General features: G+C 45.0%; 1 protein-coding gene across 2 annotated transcripts; it reads right to left on the minus strand.

Moving 5' to 3' along the window:
• Positions 1-692: 692 nt before the first annotated feature.
• Positions 693-26,440, minus strand: CNMD (chondromodulin). Of its 2 annotated transcripts, none has more exons than XM_034665266.1 (7): positions 26,209-26,440; positions 25,646-25,786; positions 20,662-20,802; positions 13,332-13,445; positions 9,008-9,161; positions 4,781-4,947; positions 693-1,313 (listed from the first exon to the last, which is right to left on the minus strand). In XM_034665266.1, exons 1-7 carry the CDS (start codon positions 26,359-26,361, stop codon positions 1,101-1,103), a joined length of 1,083 nt encoding a protein of 360 aa, XP_034521157.1. In that variant the 5' UTR covers positions 26,362-26,440; the 3' UTR covers positions 693-1,100. The 2 variants fall into 2 exon arrangements, with proteins under 2 accessions (XP_034521157.1, XP_002915911.3); XM_002915865.4 differs by having other exon boundaries at positions 693-1,316.
• Positions 26,441-26,763: the final 323 nt, after the last annotated feature.

A 26,763-nucleotide genomic window follows, 5' to 3' on the forward strand; every position in this document is an offset into this window, starting at 1 on the left:
GATCATGGTATCAAGACCTTTCTGTCATCTCTGAATCATTGTACTGTTTTGGAAAACTTTTTTTTTTCCTTAAAGTTCTTTGTCTCTCAGACTGTGGGATTCAAAACTAAAATGTCAAAAATACAAAATACTTGCTCAATTTCCTGATCTAATATTTCAGTTTCTAAAGACAGTCCTTGTTCCTAAGAGACTTTGTGTCATTATAAATAAATAAGCCATTCCTCTCAGCCAGATCTGCCAAGCAGCACTGTTAGTCCTGTTACGATGAGAGTAACTTACTGGTAAGTGGACTACATCACCAGCCTGATCTGTACTACAAAGGGAGATGTCACTCTGCTGCTGCATGCCCAGTGACCACGTACTGAACAGATTGAAAAGGGTGTGAAGACCTGCTTCTCAGAATGTCACAGTCCTTTCCCACAAGTCAGATTTATCTTCGACTTCATTTTCCCTCTTAATCCTAATGCTCTTTTCCATGGGGTGACTCCTGACACAGGGCAGCCACCTGTTAATCACATGCCAGCACAAACTATAAATTAAAGATTTCCTGTGAGCTACCATCTTGAAGTTTATAATGCTCTCAGGTAAATTCCATTATATGTCCTGTTTTACTTTTTTGTTCGTGTTTTTATGTGGGAACTTTGGAGTACATTTGCAGCACTGGGAAGAAAAAGGTTAACAGTGGAGGAATTCTGTATAAATAACAACCCAAAACAATTACTTCAATGACTCGATTAAAAAGAACTCAAGTGTACAACTGAGATCTTTGACATTGTAAGTGATTTTTCATGTTTATTTCAAAGTAGCTTAGGAAGTTAGTCTTATGAGTAGGCCTTATTGGCAGAGCAAAGCAAATAAAAAATAGCAAGTAATAAAAGGATTGTTATGGCATCTTAGAATTAAACTACCCTTTCAATACATTTGCACATTCTGGATAAAGTTCTGTAAAGCAATTGAGAGCTTCTGTTAAAAGTATCGAATAACATTGCTCAAATTGAGTATAAAATACTTTGTAGTCCCTTCAGCATCAAGATGCCTCATGCTCTGGTTGTCTCTTGAGTTAGTTTTTATGATACAAGCACCTGGTATATGAAGTGATTTCACACCATGCCCAAGATGCGGGCCACCCACCAGCTACATGGCATGACAACTCTGCAAGCCGAACGGCAACCTTGATAATTGTAAGGCCATGGGTAGTAGCCCCCCAGGGGTTCACAGATCTTCTGGCAATGAGTGTAGCTCCGTCTGCATTCTATACAGCAGATTCCTTCGTGATCCAGTCTAGGGTCAAATGTCATGCCTTCCCCTTCCTGCTGCTGTGAAATAAAAGGTAATTATTTGTGTTTTCTTCATAATGGGAATTCTATAGCATGCACATTATTTTAAAATAAGATCCCGAATGTTGCACTGGTACAAGAAATCAGCATAATTTTCTGTTAAGAAGTTTTCAATCTTATTATAACCCTATAATTCAGAATTCATTCTAAAACATCAAGGAACCTCCATCTGTCACTGGCAGGACCGTTGTTTTTTTTGTTTTTAATATTACGAAGTTTCTCCGTGCCTTTAATGAGCCATGACTCCCACTCAGTAGTGACTCAGCTTGTTTTAAGTTAGGCAAACAAAAAGGAAATATTCAGAAGTAGCATTTCTGCCACTGCTAACTTTAAAGTCAGTGGAACACTGGTGCCATTTTGTATGAATGGCCTCCAGGGCTCTTGGAGCACCTTTTGAAACTCACTGATCTAGGCTAACAGATTGCTCTTACAATTGCACTGGCCGAGGACACTGACATCATTTAGATTCTGCCTTCATTTCAACATTAAGGGGTCTATAATACTCAGGAAAAGGCACCATGTAATGTCTAAAAATTCCAGGCCTTAAACTTGATTTTCTAGTTTCTATGTGCCATTATTATTATATAAGCAAAATCATGGATGGAGTAAAAATCACCTACACAATCCCCATTTTCACTGCTGTAGATACCACAGAACTGGAAGGAAGTTGCCCTCTGCCAAATCTATGAGTCTGTTTTTCCTTTTCATAGGTCCCTAGGGGTTTAGATTCTGCATTCTCGTTAATATGTTACTGAGTTACATTGCCAAGAAGCCTTTAATGTGTATTCTTTATTCACGTGAAGTCTCTTTCCTTGAGGGACTTGAACCTGGGGAGATGCAGCACCAAGGTAGGTTAGGCTTGAGCAAAGTGAACCTCGCAAACCCTATCACCTTTTCTGGTATACAAACAAGTATTAAGTTTTTTGGGGGGGAAGGCCTTTTTATTATTAGGAATATCAACATACTGGAAGTGGAGAAAATTGTGTACTGAACATCATCTAGTTTCGACAGTTGCTTACCTTTTGTCAAATTTGACATTTTCTTTTCTGAAGTATTTTAAATTTTGAAGTGACTTTAAAGACAATTGAGAGTATTGCAACATTTCATCCATAAAGACATTAGAGTGCACCTCTAAAGCAGTATTTTGCCTACACAGCTACGGTGCCATCATCATAACTAACGAAACCGACCATTCCTTAACACCATCTGATAGAGCTTACGTTCAAATTTTATCGTCAAAATATTTGCCTTACTCTCAAACCGTTTTTTTCTTATTCTTCAGACTCTTTCCATTTTTTCCCCCTTATCTCTTGAACTAAATCTGGGACAGCAAAAAGAAAACCACTTCATTGATTGATTGTAGCTGGCTGACTCTTCCAGGGCAGGGGGAGTCAGAAGCCTGTCCATTGAGGCATTTCCTCATCTGAGGATTCAACAAAGGTTTGTTAGGATTTGAAAGTTGGGAGGAAATCTCAGGTTGTTGTCTCAGGATATTTCCTTAAAGAAACATGTGAAGGGCTGAGATCATGGGGAGATGTTTCTTCTTAAAGCTGAGCATGAAATAAAGGAAAAACTGAATTGGAGTTTTTCAAGGAAAATGGATCATTCAAGTCTGGAAGCAAGGCAGACAAAGTTACATCCTGCCCTTCTGTGAAGGGACTGATGCCCTCTCCCTTGAACCAGATTTAGCTAGCCCAGCTACCTGGGGGAGTAAACTATATTAAATTTTCTGTTTGCCTATTCAGATTTTTTTTCTTTTTTCTTTTTCTTTTCTTTTTTTTTTTTTTTTACTATTTGAGCTTTAGGGAATGAAGTACTGTGGCGTTCTGAATTGTCCAATAAGCCTCGGGTCATTTAAAAAATACTTGTTGCTCTAATCTTTCTAAAATATGTTAGTCTAAATGATAAACTAGAAAATAAATTTGCAACACATGAAACAGTATAGGACTGAAAAGGCTACACAGGAAAAAATACGCAAATGAATTGGCCTGTCTATGAAAAGATGCTCAACCTTACACATAATTAGAGATGGGCAAGATGAAACAATGAGAAAAAACACATCCAAGAGACTGGTAAAGATTTTTTTTTTTAAAGTTTGATAATAAATGAGTCCCTTTCATTACCACTGAAGACATGTAGCTGGTGTAATTAATTCCTTGGGAGACAATTTGGCATCCTCCATTAAATAATGTAAAATTCATCTCCTTTGACCCAGTAGACCCATACATCTGTATTTATGCTGAAAAACATTCCCACACGTGTACAAGACGTATAATAAGACTAATAGTTAACAATGAGCAAGGTAATGCCTACTATGTGCCGATCGTTGTGCTAAGAGCTTTGCCTGCATTATCTTATTTACTCCTTCCCGTGACTGTGTAGGGCATGTACAATGTTGTATACTAGTAACAGTATTTTATAAGAGCAAAAGGGCAATAATCTACATGTCAGAGTAGAACTAGTTAAGTTTCTCTGCATCTGTGTGCACAATGGAATATGATGTGGCCATTAAAATGAATGAGGTAGATGTTTGTAGAGATACAGAACAATCTTCAAAATACTGTAACTGGAAAGAAAGTAAGGGATAGAAGTGTTACATGCTCTTTTGTGTTAAAAATGTGTGTGTGTGGTACACTTTCTTGAAAAGTGGGCAAATAGCTATTATTAATATGTTGCCCTGGGGAATGTGTCAGAGGTGGACGGGAAACACATTTCATTGTAGATATACCCTTTTCTACTTTAAAAAAACATATGCATGTACTATTTTTTCATTTAAAACACTAGTCACAAAAATTTACTTACTATTCTTTTGCTCCCTTCACTTACAGTAATGGTAAATAATATTTTTTGAAGATTTGAAAAGTTTTTAGCACACTAGTGCCATCCTTATAAATACCAGTTCCCAGTGTTTCAGTCTGAAGTGTTTTATCTGTGTATAGGAGTCTGTCTCCCGCCTGGACGGAGAGTCCCTGAGGGCAGAAGTTAACTCCTGTCTGTGTGCACGGGGCCTGGAAAAGAGCAGGTTCTCAGCAAATGTCTGTTGAATGGATGAATAAAGTGGATATAAAGGGGGAAAGAGAATACTTTCATTCTGAGTGTTGGCCCCAGGGCACATTCTTGGAAACATTTTTTGAATAATCAAATTCCTGATATGAATGTGTCTTTACGGATTTGCCTGTGACTCAATAAAGGGAGAGCACAGGAAACAACTTTGAATAAGGGTTACGACCAAACTGGATTTCACACCAGAGACCATGCTTAAGTGTCTTACCCTCATTTTATAAACTTCGTGACACAAATTCAGGTGTATTTTTTTAAATAATTGAGTAAAAATCTAAGTTGAATATTAAGTGCTCATTTGAAACCTCAAGTAGAAATAACCACCACTTCAATGTTATGTTCAAGGGATTCATCTGAGCAGTCATGAAAACATCAGTACGTACATGGTAAGGGTTGTCTGGATTGAAGGGTTCTGAATCCTCTTGAACACTGGGTCTGGTTTCATTATTTGGTCCTCCAGGGCCTGGGTTGCCCCGTGGTCCACTGCGTGGTCTTCTTGTGGTAGTTGTAGCAATTTTTCTTACCAATTCTCTTCTTTCTCTCTGGATTTCTTTAAAAAAAAGAAAAGAAAATTGCTGTAAGTTCATTTATTTGGATAACCAAGGAAGTGCTATGTTTATCAGGGTAAAAGCATAAAAGGGCATCAAAACATATTCTTGTCTAATTATTGAAATTTGTGTTGAGGACTTTTTAAATAATAAAGCATGTTTCAGAGTCTTAGGTTAGTAGTTTAACATACAGATAACCAAGACTTGGTTTTGTAGTCCTGAGGCAGATATCGTGAGATAGCCGACAAAAATCCATTCTCGGTTCTTGGTTTCCTTACCTGCCTCTACAATAGGAGCTGAGGAAGTAAAATACCACTTGTTTCCCTAGCCTCCCTTCCAATCAAGAGAGACCAGATGGAACATTTCTGGCCAGTGAGATGTAAGCAGAATATATTGGTGCAGTTTCTGGGAAAGCTTTTGCTTTCTTGGTAAAAGAGGACTGAAACAGCTTTCTCTGTCTTGTCTTCTTTTCTTGAACATAGATGTATCTGGGTTATGAAAGCCAATCTGTGACCAGAAGGGATAGGCACAAAGATGATAAGCCAATATGCCGTAGGCAGCAAAACAGTAAGCCAGGAAAAGTGCCCTGATGATGTTGCTGAGTAGCTGCTAATGCCAGAAACCGACCTCCAGACTTCTATTTGAAAAAAACCAAACTATTTCTTGAAACCACTGTTGATCAGGTATTCTGTTACTTGCAGGCCTGAGCATTCTTTGTTTGTTTGTCTTATAGTAAGCTCCACACCCAGCGTGGGGCTTGAACTCACAACCCTGAGATCAAGAGTCACATGCTTTACCAGCTGAGCCAATGAGGCACCCCAGCCCTGTGCATTCTTAATGGATTGACAGTATGAAGCTTTATAATTTTCAGGAGATTAGTTATCTTGGTTGATTCTTTTAAAAATCCTATGGGCAGCACAGAAGAAGCAACGTTTATGAGGGCATCAAGGCTCAGAAAGACCAAGAGACTTGGCCAAGATCGCAGAATGGGTGGCAGAGACAGGAGCCAAACATGAATTTCTCTGGCTCCTAGCCCAGGGTTCTAGTTCACCACACTACCACAGGGGGCCTGCAGCATGACCCAAGGCTGCCAAATAACACACATGGAAAGTACCACACAGCTTTGGCTTTGGTGTCTGAGTCTCACTTTCTTCCTCTGTAAAATGGGGATAACGTGTCCAATTCACAGAGTAGTGATAGAGGATAGAGCTGTGTCTAAGGGTTTTAGCACAGCATTTGGCATATAATAAGCACTCAAATGTTAGTTGGTGATGATTCTATCATGCTGTGTTATTTCTGAGAACTTAGATGGGCTTTACAGCCACGGGGGGCTTCCACAGGTAGTTCATGGTTGGAGAGGCATCAGGGAGTTCATGGTTGGAGAGGCATCAGGGAGCCCGATTCAAATCTCAACACCACTTCTTTTAACTAACGGAATGTCCTCAGGCGAGTTATTAAATCTCTGTGGACCCTGGTTTCTTCATCTGTAAAATGGGAACATTTGTAGTTCCCTGGACAGTTGCTGGTAAAGAGTGACCGAGGACAACACCTAAAGCTCGAGCCCAGCGGCTGGCAGCTGGCACACAGCCAGAGCCCAGCGGCTGCCAGCTCTCACCCTGTCCTCTGACCTTGTGCAGTCTCCACTGTCTGATAATACAGCTGCGTGATGCTGGGGACCTGCCAGCTTAAGGATCCAAGGGCAGAGGCTGCTGGACCCTGGAGTTGGGGATCTCTTATTAGAATTAGGTGTTCGGGACCAGGCATCCTCAGAGGGGGTTTTTATTTTCTTGATTTATCGTTAAATGTGACTGCGTTAAGAGAAACTGGAAAAAAAAAACCTTCCATCTTTAATATGTGTAATATTCCACCCTATGGCTACCCCAGCAGTTATTTAACCCTTTCCAACTCTGGGGGCATTTAGGTGGTTTCCACTTTTCTGGTGTCATATGTAACATGTAATTCTGGGGTGGGAATACGTGATGATTGAACACTTAAGATGTGGTCATGCTGCGGGCGGAGCGGGGCCAAGCTACATCTCCGAAGTAGGGAGCGCACTCTTTGCCAGAAGGTGAAGGTACTCATCCTATCAGACCAGCAACACCTTCACGTCCCCACCCCCACCTTCTTTGCCCTGCTCTGTTATTTTTCCATAGCACCTTGTATCCCTACCATATGATTTTCTTTTTTTTTTTTTTAAAGATTTTATTTATTTATTCGACAGAGATAGAGACCCAGCGAGAGAGGGAACACAAGCAGGGGGAGTGGGAGAGGAAGAAGCAGGCTCATAGCGGAGGAGCCTGATGTGGGGCTCGATCCCATAACGCCGGGATCACGCCCTGAGCCGAAGGCAGACACTTAACCGCTGTGCCACTCGGGCGCCCCTACCATATGATTTTCTTATTTTAATTTAGTGTTTACTCGTTCCCCTTGCTACAGTGTAGACTCCCTGCGGGCAGGGATTCTTGTCTGTTCTGCACCGGTACATCCCAACTACCCAGAGCAAGTAAATGGCATGTAATAAGCCTTCAAAAAAGTATGTGCTGAATAAATGCATGAATGAACTGGGTAGAGGCTTCTCCTGAAACAAAGTGATTAGAGAGAGCTCTACGTAGTAGCAGAGTCAGAGGCTTTTTTGTCCTTGAGTGGACAAGGTGACAAGTACTGGAGAAGTAGTTCCTGGGAGGTGGAAAGCAAGAAGGCCCGCTCCATGTGGAGGCAGGTGAGGAGTCAAAAGCCAGCACTTGGCAAAAGGCCACAGAATTGTGAGTTGCAAGCACCCACTGGAGCAAGAGCAGGGACGGCAAAAGTGAAAGGCCCACCTGGCAGCCCTCTCCAGCCCCTCCGGTGGTGACAGACACTGCTCATGCTACTCCTTACTAAGCCTGCATGTGGCCTCAGGATCCTTCTCGAGTCACTCTTCCAGGAAGCCACAGCTAGTGGCTTATAAATTGGATCCTATTTGCTTTGCCTGGGCCAGAAAGTAACCATCTTATCCAAGCTTTGGGACATAATGAGACTTGTGACCTGTAGGAATAAATTAGCAGGGACACAATCAGAAACCTGGACTTTCTAAGCCTGGTGAGATTTTTTTTAATCTGTGGTAAAATATAACATTTACCATTGTAACCAGTTTTAATTGTACAGTTGAGGGTGTTACGTGCGTTCACATTGCCGTGCAACCATCTATCTGCATAACTACTTTCATCTTGTGAAACTGTAACTGCACCCTTTTCATAGTCACTGCCGGTTGCCCCTCCTAAGCTCGGTGGTTTTAATGCCTGTATTTTATTTCCATGCTGCTCTCTCTGTGTCCAATAAAATCTTTCGGAAGACGGAGTATATCTCAGCTGAGCTGGGAGAAAGGCCTTTCTTTAACACTTGAGCCACAGCTACAAAGTAGGCCTTTGGGGGGGCCAGTGGGAAGACTGGTGGTGAGGAGTGAAAGGACCCCTGGGGACAGAGAAACTCGGGAAAGAGTTGGCCCTCAGGGCCCACCTGCCCTTCACCACCCACGGATAGATAGCTCAAAGGTATGTTCCAAGCTAGCTCTGAACCCCAGGGGCCCTTCATTTCTTTTGAACGGACTTGGAAGCCGATGCTCAAGCCTTGAACTTGAAGAATCTCAGCCTATACCCGTAGCAGCTTTTGGCCATCCCGTAATTCTAGGTTTGAACATAATAAAGATTCAGCAGTATGACAGCTTCTTAGTCCCTTGATTCTCTGCCGTAGGAATAAAAAAATGTAAAATGGGAAAGTGCAAACAACTTAGATTAAGGGGCAGAGCAGAAAGAAGGGGGAGTGTCATAAATAAAAATGGCAGATAATGCAGTGGTATTCTGTCTCCCTGATCCGCTTCCTGTTAACCCTGCTGCTCAGTCCCTTCCCTAAAACATTCATGGCTGTCACCTTCCTTCTCTTTGATCTCTCTTGCCAATTACTAAGACACTGTGGCATGCATCCTGATGCATCTTCTTGTTACAGGCTCAGGCCTGTGGAAGGGCTCACAGGAAACTCACAAACAGGGAGAATTCCCAGCAGCATTAAGAGAATTTAAAATGTTACCTTTTGGATATGTTGGCTTAAGCCAGAAAATAGGAAGGTCGCCGCAGAGTTCTAAGACCTTAGAACTCAAGAAGCTGTTGTCCTTCACAGGCTGGTCTACAGCCACCCAGATGAGAGAATTTTCTTCATATTTAACTGGCATGATCTTGCCTTCCTGCAAGTAAGTAGAAATGAAATGCATTGAGCAAAGAGGACAATGAAACATGCTGTGTATTAAGAGTCACGTGCTGGTGGATTATTTCACCTAATAAAACCTTAATGAGAACTGTGTGGGGTATAGGGTATGTGTGGGGTTGTGGGTTTGTGTGATGTTGTGTGGTGTGGGGATTTGTGGTGTGTATGGGGGGATGTGGGGTGGGTGTGGGGGTGTGTATGTGTAGGGGTGTATGTGTGCGGTTGTGGGTGTGTATGTGGTGTGTGTGTGTGTGTATGGTGTGGGGATGCAGCGTGTGTGTGGTGTGAGTGTGTGGGGATTTGGGGTGTGTGGTGGAGGGTGTGTACGTGGGGGGATATGTAGGGTGTGGGGGGTGTTATGTGTAGGGGGTATGTGTGGGGTTATGGGGTGTGTATGTGGTGTGGGGGTGTGTGTGTGGGGTGGGTGTGGGCTGTGTATGTGTAGGGGTGTATGTGTGCGGTTGTGGGTGTGTATGTGGTGTGTGTGTGTATGGTGTGGGGATGCAGCGTGTGTGGTGTGAGTGTGTGGGGATTTGGGGTGTGTGGTGGAGGGTGTGGTGTACGTGGGGGGATATGTAGGGTGTGGGGGGGTGTTATGTGTAGGGGAGTATGTGTGGGGTTGTGGGATGTGTATGTGGTGTGTGGGGTGGGTGTGGGCTGTGTATGTGTAGGGGGTATGTATGGGGTTGTGGGGGATGTGGAGATTTGGGGTGTGGTGTGGGGGTGTGTGGTGTATGTGGAGGGGTATGTAGGGGATGTGGGGTTGTGTATGTGTAGGGGAGTATGTGTGGGGTTGTGGGATGTGTATGTGGTGTGTGTGGTGTATAGTGGGGGGGGCGGAGGTGTGGTGTGTGTCTTGTCTTTGTAACTCTCTTCACAATGTTGTCTTTGCCCCTCTTGTCCCCCTGCCTTTGGATAAATGAAATGTGTGAATATTGAGTGTCCTGAGTGGAAGTGAAAATTACTTGATACCAACTTTGAGGCTTAGGTTAATCTGATGTTTTTGATCAAAGATTTTTTGAGGAAAAGCAATTGAACGGACTCTGAAATCCTATAAAGGACAGAGGAGCCCTTCATTTGAAGTGAAAATCCTTTGGGGTTTTGTTCTGCAGCTTCTGAACAACAATGGGAAAAGCAAGTGATTGGTTCTTTAATGTCTTCAGTTCAAAGTATGATTTAACATAAACCGTTTCTACATTTCCCAGCTATAACAAAACACATTTCAGATGTTCCTCGCATCAAGCACGCCATTGAGATTTCAGAGCTAAACCCTGGATTTTCTTCTACAGCGAGATGCCGAGAACCATCTGACAACCCAGGAGACAAATTTATTTTGCCAGGTTGTTCCTTTCATATATTTATTAGTTTGCAATAGGTTGGAGAAATTAAAATGTTTTCTCCATATTTTTAGCTAAAAGCAGCACTTCATTTATACTTTGTCCCCCAGGCTTATGGTTGCATTAAAACAACTTAAAGTTATTGGAGGAAGCTAACACTCAGGTAATCCAGTTATTTACCTTAAATTAAATGGTTCCATCCAGGAAATGAATGCTCTTTGGGTATAGCAGCTTTTTAAAGTTATACAAAACCGATGAAAAATTGATCAGAGCAAGTGGTGCATAAATCCAGCCCGTCATAACCTAAAGCGTGCAGGGAAAGAGCGGGGTGGTAGCGGTAATGCATACCTATGCATCTTACACGCTAGCAGTGTGCAATCTACTTGCAGCGTAGTCTCAGCTACTCACCCTGCCTCGCCTCTCCCTGACCCTGCCATGCACTCCTGCTTTTATGTGAGGCAGCAGTGCCCCCGCCCCCAGGAGAGACGCTGGCTGCTCGTTTTCTCAGACTGTCCAGCAGCTAGGGGTGCCCGTGTGACCGGTTCTAGACTCTGCGGTTCACACTGGAGTATACTGGAGGGCTGAGAAGCCTTCTACTCTTCCTGATGAAAGGGAAGACATGGTTGGCACTGCTTAACCTCTTCCTGACTTCCTTCCTTGAATGCATGGTTGATGGTTGGAGCTGGGAAGGCAAGGCCAAAACCATCAGCAATGCTGGCCACCCAGCCAACGCTGGCAGCCAACCCGGCAGCCCCCTCCGAACATTGCCTACTTTGGAGAAAAACAAATCCTTTTGTGTTTAAGTCACTCTGAGTGTAGTTTTCTGCTACCGACAGCTGGACACATTCCTAATTCACACAAACATGTTGCCTGAATTTGGCTTTGCCCACCAGAGAATCCACCAAGCACAATAGAAAGAACTAAAGCACAGGAAAAATTATTCGCCTCTACGGTCTAAGCAAAGAATCAGATGCAGTCAAAGCTTGAAAATGCTAAACTGTTCATCACCGTGAATTATTTCTGTATTCAAATAATCATTTTGAATTGTTATTTGAAATAGTGGAAAAACTGAAGATGGCTGAAGTATTCAAGAACAAAAGACTTTCAAATTATAACCATCTGATGACATAATATATCCATTATAATCTACATTGTAGGAGAACTAAAGTTAAGTGAAGATAATAAGAATGTAGAGCTATATAACTTCAAGTCTGAAAAGAATATCATACCCGTACATGAAAATAATTCACCAAAACAGTAACGTCAGTATTAACCTAAACATCTGTGGATTAAGCAATTGTCGGTGATTTTCTTCTCTATTCTTCTATGTATGTCCCAAATTTTCTATAATGACCAAGTATGTTTTTAAAAATCAGGGGGAAAAAAAACCCCACTTGTTCTTCAAAAGCCTCAGGAATGTACCGCAAACTTATGATTAGATCTCGGTCAGCTGTGGCTGGAGAGCTGGCTCTTTTGGAAGGCAGGAGAGGAAACCTACTTCTATGTCCATTTACGGAGAACATGTAAAGTATTGTGCATTACAGAAATGGAGTGATAGGACTGTAACAAAATGGTAATGCAATAAGAAAAGCACAAGGCTCAGAACAAAGGAAGGCTGGGTGTCATTTTTATAGTCTGCACTATAACGGCCAGCTTTAAAAACTCAGGTTTGTTGTAGCTTTTGTTTTGTTTTGAGACAGCTGCTGCTGCTCCTATGACAGCAAACAGGCAGTTTCCAGGCACCTTTGCTTACCCTTATTTTTCTTCCTTTGCCTTAAGGGAGCTGATGCTTGCTTTACCTTCCTCTCAGGGATACAGGAAGGACCAGAGCTGATCATAATGGAATTAGTAATTTATAGCAGCGGCATGTAGTCATTATCCAGTGGGTTCTAGGGCCATGGGGACGGGATGCACACCCTTAGTTTGTAGATGACAAAACCGAGGCTCAAAGAATTGAAGCCACATCCATAGCAAGTGTCAGAGCTGGGATTTGGACCCACATTTTTCTAACTTCAAAGTCTATTTTCTTCCCACTATACCCTGCCACAACTCAAATGGAGGACAATAATGCATGTGACCGCTTCATAAGACCTAAAGCATCAAATAAATGTGAGGTATTAGATGTGTCTTTAGAATTCTGTGCAATTCTTAAAGTAAATTTTTATAAAATCAAGCTCAAAGGCAAATTGTTAATAATAAATGAAAGAATTATGCTTAAAAAATCCCACGAATCTGACATATAGGGAAGGAATTAATACATGTTAAGAAGCTTCATTGGGCTGAACTCGAGCCAAGGGGAAGAAACTGCAGGGGGAGCCAGCTCAACTCAGAGTAGGGCACAATGGTTCGAACTCCACCCTCCGCCCCCCACCCGAAAGTTGTCTGGTGCCCAGGGAAGGGAGCCCTGTCTCTGCTTGATCAGCCAATTGAGATTTTCAGGAGGAATTCCCACACTGAGTGGAACTGAGGCTAGAAAGCTCCTGAAGCCCCTTTAATGAAGATTTTGTCATGAGAAGCGCTTTCTATTGTTTTCATCACTAATCAGACAGTTCTCTCCCTAATATTAGGCAAACAAGGGCCATGTGAAGACCAAGCCCTTTTATGCACTTTACCAAAACCTTTAAGTACACTACGTCATATAAGTATGAACTCTGGGGATCAACAAGGAGGACCAAAATAGTTTCAATTTCTTCGGCAGAGAAGGAATAGAACTTCTGGTCACGAAGCTATCCAGGAACGAGAGACAGAAAGGGCCATGTGGTCAAACGATGTCTGCCAGACCCTCTAGCTGTCAAGCATGCCGAGGTACCCACCAGTTCGGAGGAGATGCTCTGTTTGGTCACAGTGCCCACCTCAGGAATGCGAGCCTTCACCTGTGCTTTGATGTAGCACTTTTCTCCTCCAGCAAAACGGATTCCAGTGATGCCCTAGGAAAGATAAGTTTATCCATCTATCCGTTCGTTCAATTATTCAATGTATTGAGTGTCTACTGCAAACCGGGCACTGTTCCAGGCACCAAGTATAGGGATGAACAGAATAGACGGAATGACTGCACTCATGGAGCTGACCTCGTAGCGTTATTTACCAAAAAAAAAAAAAAAAAAAAAAAAAAAAAGTCAAGTCAAGTCAGGTGTTGGTGCATGCCATGGAGAAAAAAAAAAGCAGAGTGTGAGGCAGGAACAACAAAGGATAGTATCTTTGATGGTGTGGTTGGGAAGACCCCTGCCAGGGGCATGTGAGCTGAGACAGAGTCTGTTAGTTGCTCCATCAGCCCTGCTATGCTCAGATGAAATGCTGCCTTATCCACGCAGCTTTCTCCACCCTTCCCAGGCGAAGCAGGTCCCCCTCCTCTAACTTCTGCAAGCCCTCCAGCCTTCATTCCCTCAACTAGCACTTAGTTCTCCGTGCCGAGTGACCGCTCCTTGTCAAGGTTCTGTCCCCACTCAGTTATAAGACTTTTGACATAAGTATCTGAACCTTTTTCTTTTTTGTGATCCCACAAAGGTTCTCGAAAGATGGGGGCTCCATTCATTAATTCCATGAATGCAGATTTTTCCTAAGTCACTGAGCCAGGGAAATAGTAAAGCTTCCTACAACACCAGGAGCTGACCTTTGTTCCTAGACGTTACCAGAGGGCCTGGATGCTTTGTTTTTTCCCTTGTGAGACACAAACAGTGTCTCCTCCTTGTCAGCCTAGGGACCAGCCTCGGGGGAAACGTCAGCCGCAGGGCTCCAGGCTCGGCTGACGGCGCAGTCCCAATGCTATAGCAGGTGCACGAGGATTGACAGTACGTTCTGTCCCAAGACTGTTTACTTCCACTCTGGTGGAAAGCTGGTGGATTTCATGATGACTGAGTGGCCAAAAGCAATGGCAAAGGCCTTCAAATCTTATGCCATAGCAACAGGCACCCACAGAAATCCAAGCATCTCAACTTGCTTATCTTCTGTTCAGTTGAGACAAATGTCAGGAAGATCTGGACTTGCTCCAGCATCAATGCTGCAGAGTGGGGGGAGGAAGAGCATTCAGAAATCTCGGGGTCCTGGCTCAGGACTCAGCCCTCTTCCGTGAAGAACAGAGGACATTCATGGCAAGTTCTACCATATGTAATCTGAGAGCCAGCAGCCCTACAATGGCTGAGGGGCGACGTGCCGGAGCGCAGAGAAGGAAAGGCGTGTTCTTCCTAAAGCTCCTCCGTGCTCTGCCTTGAAGCCTAATGGGCCATGTTCACATATGTGACACGTGTGTCCTAGCATCACGTCTCACCCAGAGAGGGGTAGCAATATCCGTGCCCTCTCCAGGAGGAGGGACTCCCCGAACCAGATTTTAAAACCACTGAATTTAGGGGCGCCTGGGTGGCACAGCGGTTAAGCGTCTGCCTTCGGCTCAGGGCGTGATCCCGGCGTTATGGGATCGAGCCCCACATCAGGCTCCTCTGCTGTGAGCCTGCTTCTTCCTCTCCTACTCCCCCTGCTTGTGTTCCCTCTCTCTCTGGCTGTCTCTATCTCTGTCAAATAAATAAATAAAATCTTAAAAAAAAAAAAAAAAACCACTGAATTTAAAACCATCAATGCCTGGGACTCTCCACAGAGATTCCCATTTCATTGGCCTGGGGCAGTGCCCAGACAGCGGCGTGCTTCAAAGCTCCCCACGCGGTTACAAGGTATAGCCAGGATGAAGGACCACCGGTTGAGGGAGAAAAGAACTTATTCAGGGCAACAAAGTTTTTAAATGACTGAAATAGCTTGCTACAGACTGAATGTTTTTGTCCCCTCACCCAAATTCCTGTGTTGAAACCTAACCCCCAATGTGATGGTATTTGAGGTAGGGGCTTTGGGAGGTGATTGGGTCATAAAGGCAGAGCCCTGGCGAGTGGGATTAGTACCCTCCTAAAAGGGACCCCAGAGAGCTCCCTCACGCCTTCCGCCACATGAGGACACAGGTGGGCCAACTATGAACCAGAAAGCAGGCCTTCAAGAGACACTCATCCGCTGATGCCTTAATCTTGGACTGCCAGGCCTTCAGAACAGTGAGAGATATCTGGGGTTCAGAAATCACTCAGGCTCTGGGAATTCGTTACAGCAGCTTGAATGGGCTAAGACACAGCCTTTGAATCCAAGTTTCTTCTGTACCAGCTGCTCACAAATTTTCCCTTGCATCAGAATCCCCTGGAGGACTTGATAAATAAAAGTGTTGGGCCCGACCCCCAGAGTTTCTGATGCGGGAGGTCTGAATGCGGGCGACCCTTTGCATTTCTAACAAGCTCTTAGGTGCTGCTGCCGCTGGTGGCCCAGGGAACACATTTGAGAACCGCTGGTCCCTGCTCTCTCCTGAAGGCCTGCTGCTCTTATTCTGCATGTAAATCCAGGGCTTACGGCTTAAAAAACAGAAGGCAGTGGGGGGAGATCACTCCCGCCTCCATGCGATATATTCTCTTCCCTTGCAACACTCATATCCTCTGAATGTGAGTTGCAAGGGAGGAAACACCATATCACCATTACTATATCCTCAAAGGACAGAGCCGATTTTATTGAAGGATTCACAGCCCCGAATGTGAATCTAGTATTGAGTTAGTTCTGACGGTCTACATGCTGCAAAGAGAACTGAAACCCCACAGGGATGGGTCCTGTGGGAAGAAATTCACACATATTAACCACCTTGTCTGGCTACAAATCCATATCAAGCAGCCAGATATATTAAGAGATTAAACAGAGGAATGGGAAAGCACGGGAAAGCCAACCAAACCTCCTGTTTCTGCAAACAAACAAGGCCTTAGAAGCTGGTGATAATGAAGAAATTTGCTACCAAAGATAATGAGTGTCGAGTCCAATGCTCTAATATATATATATATATATATATATATATATATATATATATATTTTATNGTCAGGCGATCTCATTTTAGCTGCGTGTTTTTTCTGTCTAGAGGATCTCATGGATTTCTGTGGCTTAGACCAGAATTCCAAAAAGGGGTCCTTCCCCCAAGAGGGCACTTTAGAAATCTTCCAGGGAGTTTTTGGTTGTCACAAAGACTGGGGCTCTCCTGACCTTCCGTGGGCAGGGTCCGGGGGGCTGGATCCCACAGAGCCGAGGGAAGTAGGAAGAGCTGAGTGCCCTGGGGAAACCTGGTTGCGAGTATCTGTGCCTAGAATCTAACACTCTTGGACTTATCAGCACAGCGTGACTTCCGCTGCAGTCTCCACGCACGATGGCATTGTAAGGAATGCAATTCCTGAGAAAATGGAGAGAAAACGGTAGTTTGTTCACCGTTTGAGAAGAAGAGCCTGGTATTTAATTTGCCAGCACACACTTAAATCAGGCTGCATTTTCGGCTGTGGAACCTGCAGTGACGCGCCTATCGGAGCAAGCGCACGACGTCATGACGTTTCTGAGTACATCAGGCTGAGCGTGCGCACACTGAAGTCCAAGTTATAGTATAAATTACTTCTGTGTTATTTTTCTTTGATGTCATAGTTGGGGCCATATTGATTTTTGTAAACTTTGTTTTGAGTATAGCTGACACACAGTGTTCCCTTAGTTTCGGGTGTACAAGACAGTGATTCAACAAGTTTGTACATTATGCTGTGCTCACCACGAGGATAGCTACCATCCGGCCCCATACAACCTGTTACATATACAATATATTCCTTGTGCTGTGCCTTTCACCTTCGTGACTTATTCATTCCATACCTGGAGGCCTGTATCTCCCTCTCCTTCATCCATTTTGCCCATCCCCTCATTCCTCTCCCCTTTGGCAACCATCAGTTTGTTCTTTGTATTTGTAGGTCTGATGCTGCTTTTTGGTTTTTTTGGGTTTGTTTATTCATTTGTTTTTTAGATTCTACATGTAAGTGAAATCATACGGTATTTGTCTTTCTCGTATTTCACTTAGCATAATTCCGTCTAGGTCCATCTATGTTGCTGCAAATAGCACGATCTCATCTTTTTAATGGCTGAGTAATATTCCACTATATATCTATATTTACACATATATATATTTATATATACCACGTCTTCTTTATTCATCAGTCGATGGACACTTGGGTTGCTTCCATATCTTGACTATTGTAAATAATGCTGCAATAAACATAGGGGTGTATATATCTTTTCGAATTAATGTTTCCATATTCTTTGGGTAACCTAGTACTGGAATTATTGCACCATATGGTATTTCTATTTTTAATTTTTCGAGGAAGGGTTATATTGATTTTTGAAATCACTAACCTATCTACCAGGGCTGTTCTTTTATTTTTCCTCCAGCTTTTTAAATTAAAATTTTCAAATGTACACAAAGTTAAAAGAACTGGGTAGTGAACACTTGCATATACCCACCGTATAATTTCTAACCAGGGTTTAAGTTACAGAAATGAGTCATTAGCCCAGAAAGGGTTGGCTTAAACCAACAGCATTGATGCTTCTGAGGGTACAACTTTCTAGAATGTAGCTCATACACTCTGAACAAACCCCTTTTTGTATTCCTTGGGGCACCGACAAAGACACTCCCTGACCCACCTCTAGTCAGGCTGCTCTGAGTCCTCCTTTTGACTAGGCCCCAGCCACAGGCTCTGCCTTGGCCAGTTTATTCCAGTTTTAGCAGGAATCCTGCTGAGTTGGCCTTGGTCTGATCACCCTTGATATCTGACCACCCTGGCTTGCCTGTAGCAAAAACCCTGTTGGTTCTCGTTCAGTAAGAAACTACTCTATGTCTTAGTAATTTTCTCTCCACCAATACCCCCACCCTACTCCTTGGCTATAAAGCCTCACCTTTCCTTATGGTATTCAGAGTTGAACCCAATCTCTCTGTAAAACCCCACTGTACTAGATTCCTTTGACTATGGTCTGCTTTCCCTTTCATAACAAGCGGCCTGAATAATTTTTTTCTTTCACAGCATAGAGCCCAGAGCCCTGTGTTCAGTGCTATTCCCTCTCAGGAGGGTTTTTTTGTTTTTTTTCTTTCCCACTGGCTCTACTAAAATCTTGGTGGGGTCCTAGGTTAGTAGGGGAAACTGTTCACTGTTCACAGTTAGGAGCCTTCCCTAATCTGGCCTCGCCCCTCTTCCCCCTTTGCCCACCTTCCACCACCTGGCGCTACTTAGAACTCAAGAGTGGGCCTGTGTGTTTGTGTTCAGGATTCCTCCCTGGGTCTGGAAAGCCCTGCCCCTACTTCTCTGCTGGTTGAAATCCTAATCATTCTTCAAGACCTGATTCAACTGTCATCCCCTCTGTAAAACCCGCTCCAGCCCCCTAATTGCCAGCAGCTGCCCCCCCGGCGTGTTCTACAGAACTCTGTTCATAGCTCTGTCACAGCATGTTTCCCAAGCGGACCTGAAGTCACTTCTGCATGGCATGTCTGCCTCCCGGCCTAGACTGTAAGGTCCTTGAGGGAGGGCCCAAGTGTCAGTCATCTCTGCATCCCCTGCGCTCAGCACTGTCCCTTGCACACAGTAGGCCTTGATAAACACCTCTTGAATTCGACAGATGGTTTAAAATATAGGAGAAAGTTAATAGTGCAGGTACTGTAGTGACTGATTCATGTGTTTTCAAAAGTCCAGGCTTGTTTAAACCCCTAACAGGTTCTATTCATCAAAAAAAATGTCCTACTCACCAGTTCTGACTTAGAGAAATGTGGAAGCTATCAAAGAGAATTGATCAGTTTATAAAATATTTGTGGTCCTGTTGGCCTATGAGAACAAAACACAATCAATAACATTATTAGAACCGAAGGATTATAAAACAGAAATATAGGTTTGGGATTAAAATATTTTAAAACCGTATTCCTGATTCATGCACATTTGAGAGAGATGGATCTTTTCTTATTCATCTGTGTAGCTCCCTTTGCATATCTTGATCTTGTGACACATCATAGGTATTCAGTTCTGTTCTGGATTGAATGATGTGTGTGGGGGAGCCACATTTTGTCATCTTTCATTGAGCAGTACAAAGAAAAAATGCTTTTACCTTGTCCTGGGTCTAGCAGTAAAAGCCTTTAATAGGTCCAGAGAAATTATCTTTGTGCGCTGACCAGAACCATTTGCAAAGCTCTGACTAAACAGTCATGTCCAGGGCTGCACAGCCTGCCCCTCCCCATCCCTTCCACCCCCAGGCAGAGCCCACTCTGAACACAGCCAGTCCTTGTCATCAGCAAGGAATACCGAACATCACCCATGGGGGGGGGGGTGTCTCAAGGGTTAGCATCTGTTTGTTATTCAACAGGACTTGTGAAATTCGTTTTGGCATCAGCAAGGGGAGTTCTTTCATTCAAATGAAAAGTATCTCTAGTTTTTCTCATCAATTGGAGCAAGGCGGATTGATGAGATGTTTGTAGGCCAATAAACTATCAAAAGAGACATTATTTTCATGTGCCTTTTTTCATGATCAAGTCTCACCTACTCCATCTACAGATTTAACAGGAGAACACAGTGATGCCTTTTCCTCAACTTTGAACATGAAGAGAATAAGATATTTACATGGGCCAGCAGGAGAGGGCCCCAAGTGCCACTGTGTTGCGGACGTGCGCCCAAGCACTGTCGCAGAGCGTGATGTCAATTGCCTATAAATTGAACTTTTGAAAACAGACATGTTTGCTCCTTTCAAAGGAGACTCGGATGTTTTATCTGTAATTGGCCATGGTCAGAAAACATAAGACTATGATAGGGGAATTTCTCCATGCCAATTTTCTGGATTAAATGGGAAATCTGAAGAATGGAGAAAAGTATGTAAGTAGATCCCACCTGTTGTTGATGAGATTGTTAGGTCATTACAATTTCCCTCCTCTCTGCAGGTTCACATTTCAGACCTTGGAACATTCTGAGTTGCTTTAAGCATTTTATTCACTGTGTTACAGAAAGCTGCTTGGAAAGAAATAGCTCTTTCGAGTCCTTCTGCCAAGACTTTATATAGTTCCAAGTACCTGTTCTTTTCAGTGCCAAGGTGTTGTTTTTTCATTTTGAAAATATAAAGGACAAAGAGTGGTCCTTTCTCAGACAGAATGTGCTGCATAATGTATGTGAATTGGTATGGCACCATGACCGCCATAAAGAACAGTTACCATTTTGTTGTGTGTGAGAGATGTTGCTTCTCCCTGGATTAGGAAAGCCTTCCAGGCTTGCCTGGTTAAACTCTCTAAATGCATGAAATATACTTACATTCTGGAAATCATTAACTTCAATTGCTTCTTCAGCTCCACTTCCCATTTTAAAGGTCTCCAGGTTGTTCCCGGTATCTATTTCCATTGACCCATCTTGTAATTTCCCATTGATACTCATAGTATAATGGACATTGTAAATCTGGAAGTGAACACAGGAGTCAGTGATGCTTTCCTTTTAGAGCAAATCAGGGCTTATCTTTAGACCTGCAGTACATGAGGTAGCTTTCACGTTTGTTAGAGACACACGGCATCATTGTTGATAGTAATGTATTTATATATGAGGACTTCATCCATACACCAATCACTTAATACAATGATTTCTTTAAAAATACCTTAAGAGTATAAGCTTTGGTAGTCTGCGATACTTATTCAAATTGCTCAGTGGTTTGCAATCCTGACTGCGCATTCAAGTACGGGAGTAGAAGCTCCAGCTACTGCGCATGCGTGTCCCGCAGGGCTGACTCAAATCAGACCCTGTGGGGATGGGGCTTGGACGTGGATCTTTCTTTTCCTAGGTCAATTCTACTTTGCAGTCGGAGTTGAGAGCCATCAATGGATAAATGGTTAACTGGGTTGTTAACTAAACAAGTCTGCGGTGGCACCTCCATTTGAAAGGTTTTTAAAAAATCCTCTGGTTAAGATTCGGCTCGGGGTATGGTATCCAGTGAGGACTACAGACAGGGCTGGGATATGCCTGATATCGAGCAGCACGTAGAGAGCAAGGTCGATGTGCACATCTGTTTCAGCGCAAAGTGGGAGTTAGTCATTTTAATGACTATGGGACAGGCACATGGTGTTGTAGGGCATCTTGTTATGAGACATGCGGGGGAAGAGGGAGGGAGACTTGGCATCAGAGAAGAGCACCGCATCATGAATCAGAAAGACGAGTGGCCACACTCCTTACCCCTGGGTCTTGGGAGTTGCCTTGGGTGTAAAATGAAGAAGCTTGGCCTCATAGACGTTTTCATTTATGGCCTTCGAGCTCTGAGGTTTCACAGAGGTGGCCCAGAGGTGAGGGTGGCAGAACAGGTGGGACTGTGACAGTCGTCCTTTCTCTCCTGTCCACCTACAGTTCAGCCAGAGCGGCTCTGCCTCTTATCTGTTACATCTTGGATTTCCAAGTAAAATCTTTAGAAAAATAACTCCTTGAAATACTTGTTTTTCAGTTTACCACTAAATTAGATGATCCAAAGGGCTCTCTTATTAGACATCTTGTTAGTACACTGACTTACAAAATAATGTGCACACTGCTCCAGCTCAGCGTGTGGCTGCCCTACTAGAACTTTCTCTGTGTTGTGGGGTAGTAGGTGGGTCTTCCCTTCCCTTGCCTTCCCTCTTTCTTTTTCGGACTTAGAAGCATATGTATGTGTGTGTATCTCTATATATCTTATATAAAATCTTTAAAGAGGAAGGACTGAGAACTGCTGAGAGACACTTGCTACTTAGTGTCAGGTCAGTAGGTCAGAACTGCAAATAGCTCAGGTTCAATTCAAGTCCGATTTTCTCCCTCATTATGAAGAAAGACTGCTACAGGGACAGACACTGGAAGAAGTATCTGTTATTACCAGATCATTACTTGTAGAAAACTCATTATCACGAGACCCACAGAGCACAGTTTTATTTTATCAGCAGAGATGTAGAAATGGCTTTGTAAGCCAGTCCCCTTCTGGGCAACAGCCTTCATTCAGTGGCACAGAAAATGCTGGCACCGTCTCTCCGTGCCCTTCCTTCCCTCCTGCGCTTGGATCCCTGTGGTACGCTGTCCCCCACGCTGGCCCCCACTTCTAGCGGCCCTGATTTAGCGGAGCTGGAGCCGAGCCGAGCCGAGCCCGCCGGCCTGTTTTCACTTTGCAGCTCAGGTGGTCCTCATGATCAGCCCAGTTTGGGAAACCTGTTTTCTTTGGCCGAGCCTGTGCTTTCTGCAGGAAAGTCTTAGAAAGCGGGCTCTGTTCCGTCCCTGGGCTCTCTGAGCAGCCACTGTTCCCATGGGCTCAGTAGGACCGTGGAAAGGAGCACGGCAGATAGCATTTGTGTGAGTCCCTGCTGGCACCAGCGTCCTTCGCTCATGCTGTAAGAGGCTGTGTGTGTGTGTGTCTGTGTGTGTGTGTGAGAGAGAGAAAGCGTGGCACATAGGCTTTTACTAGTAAGCAAGGCAAAATTTCAGAAACAGTTTCTAAATTCTTAGCAGGTCTTGAGACAAAATTACAACACTAGAAGAGTGGTTCGTGGTGCTCGTTCTGCTTTCCTCCATCACCGCCCCTGCCACCTTTGCACCCACAGAAGCTCCCCGACCAGGCACAGGAATGGCATCATTTGTAACGTGGCTGTAGCCCATCCCGTCGAAGGAGCGCACGGTGCTCGGGGCGGCGGTGAGAGGTCTGTGCCCTCCTGAAGCCAACGGTGGGAGGCTCCCAGGGCAGAGCTCTTCCCCAGGACTGGGCCCTGGGCGGGAGGCTGGGCTGGGGGAGCTGTAATCTCAGGTCTGCGGAGCCAGTGGGGCTGTTGGCACCTCGGGCGATTCTCTAAATACAATGAAGTTTATTATTTGCCAAAATTCCTCTCAGTACGGTGCCTTTTACAGCCAGGAATATTTGCTAATGAGTTTCTAATGAAGCCTGGGTTCTATAAGATTAATGACATAATGTTTGGGACACTCTCTAGAAAAATCAGTCTGAGAATAAAGGCCTCCAGCACCGATCTCATCCCCTCCTCCCAGCGGGCAGGGTTGCCCGCTCTCTCTTATTGGTGGGACTTTCCCCATAGTTCAATGCCTGTTCCATATCCAGTCATGTGGATGAGACGTGGCCTCAATATTTGAGCCCAGGCCCTCCCTCGTCGCCCAGTTATGAGCACGCTGATGCTTCCTAGTCCCCCAGCTGACTTGAGTAAACCTGTCCTGAGGGGATGTCCCCATATGAAAGGGACAGGAGGGGAATGACAGCTGGTTCTCCTCTATAAACTAACGTAGAGGAGGAGAGCGTGGATCCTTCCCGAAGGGTGGGGAATGTCTTTTTGTTTGACAGAGACTTACCTTTTTGGATTTACGTTTTGTTTGGGCTATTTATACTTCAGGGAAAGCACACCCGTGCGTGTGCTCTGCAGAGTTGGTGCCACATGGACCCCATTTAGTATTTTGTGATTTGTTTTTCAGACTTAAGTAATCTAGAGCAGCACCAAATATTTTGGGAGTTAAAAAAAAATACTGTGATTTTCATCATTCTTCTGCTTGTACAGGAAATAGAAATAACTTTGTTGGCAATAAAACGTGATTCACTATTCCTCTGTAGTCTTAGAATTTAATACTGCTCTTTTGAACCAGACTCTTGTGGTGAAGGACAAGATGAAAAGAGGGAGCCCCACTTAGGACGAGCATTCAGTCTCTCCTTTTAGAAGCTTGTCAGTAGTTGTGTTTGCCTTGAATAATTAAATGCCACATGATATTCATTTTAATACATATCATGTCTAAAATCTCTACCCTCCCCCCAAAAGAGCAAAGCTATTTTTATCTCCAAATGACCTATACCACTGAGGTTTTGTCATCTAAAAGATAGCATTTACATTTGAATACCATACAATTTCCCAAGGGATGACCATCTCAACCGTGCTATTAATGGAGATGTAGATCTTGAAATTGTTCTCCTGTTCAGATTTGCTGCTTTCAAACATGAGCATCTGGCCTAACTTCTATATTTAACACACAAACACATTAAGGCACTTTTCAAATATACACAAAATACTGTGCAATTCTGATCTTACAAATCGATGCTTGTAAATTTGATATAGTCTCTCAAACAGACTCAGTGCTAAATGGCATGATTATCTACAGTAGGCATTTGAGTTAAAAATACAAATTATGCAGTGACTGCAGAAGATGTGATGTGTAAAATGGTTGAATTGCTTTCAGCACCATTTTCTCTAAGTACTGGAATTCGTTCATGCTTTGAATTTCATGGTGGGGGGGTGGTGACACACAGCAGCCACAGATCCTCTGAGGGTAGTGATTAAGAAAAAGCCCTTTGTGCGCAAGCTGGAGATGGAATTCTTTTCCATTAGTCTAAATAAGCTTATACCAGGCCTGGCAATGGTCATCAAGATAAAATGCCCCCCTTTACATAGGTGAACAAATTCAGAGTACTTAGAGAACATCCTGGAATCCTGCCCAGTCAAGTCAGAAGAGCTTTTTATACTCTTTGAGAGCTGATGGAGCCTTAGAATAAATAGTTACATACAAAGAAAGTAGGACAGCAGTTAGTGAAACATTTACAATTAAATCACACGTGACTAGGCCAGAATTGATTTTTAAAGAGATTTCCCACCTTTAACGAAGTTAGCCCATTTCTTTTCCTCAGGCCAAGACAGAAGGGAGCTTTCATGGACAGGTCACACGCAAAAAAAGTAATAAAAACCTCCCGAAAGTTCAAATTCATCCCCAATACTGGGTCTGAATATTCCCCAGGGCTATCTTTGTCCTAGGTTCTTAAATTCGCAGCCTTTCTCGGCTGGGAAAGGCCCTGGAGATGATTTAGCTCCATTTCTTCCCCAAGGCTGAGGACAGACAGGTGAGGTGCCTCACCCAGTCTCACGACTGCTCGCTGCAAGCGCCAGGCTGGGATCCGCAGAAAAGGGCATTACTGTAACTGTCCACTGCGCTCTCCCGCTACCCTACGTTTTAATATCCTCCCTTAAAACTCTGACTTGCTTTTCTACAAAGTTGCCAAGAGCAGAAAGCAGCGTGGTGGTGTTGGATGGAAGAAGGGAGAAGGTGCCCCAGGGGACCTAGTGGAAAGCGTCGGCAGGGGCGAGAGGGCCGGCGGGCCACTGCGAGCGGACCCTGCGGCCCAGCGCTCTGGCTCCACCTAGGGGGGGACATGCGGGTGACAGTGAGGACCCCGCCGCCCCGCGCGCCTCTCAGCCCCGCGCACCTCCCCGCCCTGCGCACCCAGACTCGGGTCTGCACCCCGCGCGCCGCCCTCCGGACTTACGTGATTGTCGTTCCCCTTCCAGAAGTAGAAGGCCCCGATGGCCCCGAAAAGCAGCAGCACCGCCCCCGAAATGAGGACCACAGCTCCGACCTTGAGCAGCCGCGCGGGGCTGGAGGGCTTCACGGTCACCGTGGCGTAGGCCTGCGGGCCGGGGGTGGGGAGGGCCGGGGAGGGGGGACCGGTCACGTCCGCGCCGCACGCAGCCCGGCACCCCCGGTGGGGGTGGGAAACGGCGCGTCCCCTTTCGCTGCGCTCCCTCCCGGAGGTCCCTTTACTCAGGCGTGGATGTGTGATAAGCAAACTTTTGGCAGAGCAGGACCTCGGCCCCGCGGCTGTGTCCGCCACCACAGGACGCCCCCTCCTGAGTCCCGTCCTTCCCTCCCCTGCACGCCCGTCTGGGGTCCCGAGACCCCTGCACACGCGCAGGTTTGGGCACCCGCCTGCCACATTCGGTGGCGCAGATCCCTGACTCCCGGCAGTGGATTCGGACGCCCGCGCAAAGGCCGGGCCCTGCGTGTGGAATGATCCGGCCGCGGGACGGGGGATCCCCGAGCCCTACTCACCGGGGGACTGCAAAACTCGACGTCGTCAGGCCCCACCAAGGCGATGGGAACTTTGTCGGAGTTTTCTGTCATGGCTGTGGCCGGGGGAGCGAGACACTGGGAGGCTCCGTGCGCGCCCTGGGCTCTGTCCTGCTGCCCCGACGTGCCGGGCATTTCAACGCCTCGCACGCGCGTGCACACACAGGGCCCCGTCCGTCACGGGCCAGCCCAGCGGTCCCCACCCCTTCCAGCGCCTCACCTCTCTCCTCCCTTCCCTCTCCCGCCCCATCAGCCCTGTGAGATCGTCCTGCATTCCGGACGCTCCCTCTTCCCGCCCTCTCCAGTCTACTGCCGCCCCCCCGCCCCGCCCCGTGTGTCACGGTGGGGATGGAGATGGGGAGGGATGGGTGGACCGAGGATGCTGCGTCCTGCGATCCCAAAAATGTGAAAGTGCCAGGACTCTTTCTACCATCCAGGGATCCTTTCAAATGTCAGAGGACTGTGCCGTGACACCTGACTGGGGGCCATTTGCTGACTTTGTGTTGGAAGCTGGTGGAACAGGACAGAGTGGAAAGC

Source organism: Ailuropoda melanoleuca, chromosome 7, assembly GCF_002007445.2.
Source record: "Ailuropoda melanoleuca isolate Jingjing chromosome 7, ASM200744v2, whole genome shotgun sequence".
In the NCBI taxonomy this organism is placed as follows: domain Eukaryota; kingdom Metazoa; phylum Chordata; class Mammalia; order Carnivora; family Ursidae; genus Ailuropoda; species Ailuropoda melanoleuca.

Coding starts and splice junctions, on each gene's coding strand:
- CNMD (XM_002915865.4), bottom strand. CDS start 26,361: ATGCCCGGCACGTCGGGGCAGCAGGACAGAGCCCAGGGCGCGCACGGA. Junction 13,446..20,661: donor AAGTTAATGATTTCCAGAAT/GTAAGTATATTT, acceptor TATCTTTCCTAG/GGCATCACTGGAATCCGTTT. Junction 4,948..9,007: donor TAAGCCAACATATCCAAAAG/GTAACATTTTAA, acceptor TTTTTTTTAAAG/AAATCCAGAGAGAAAGAAGA.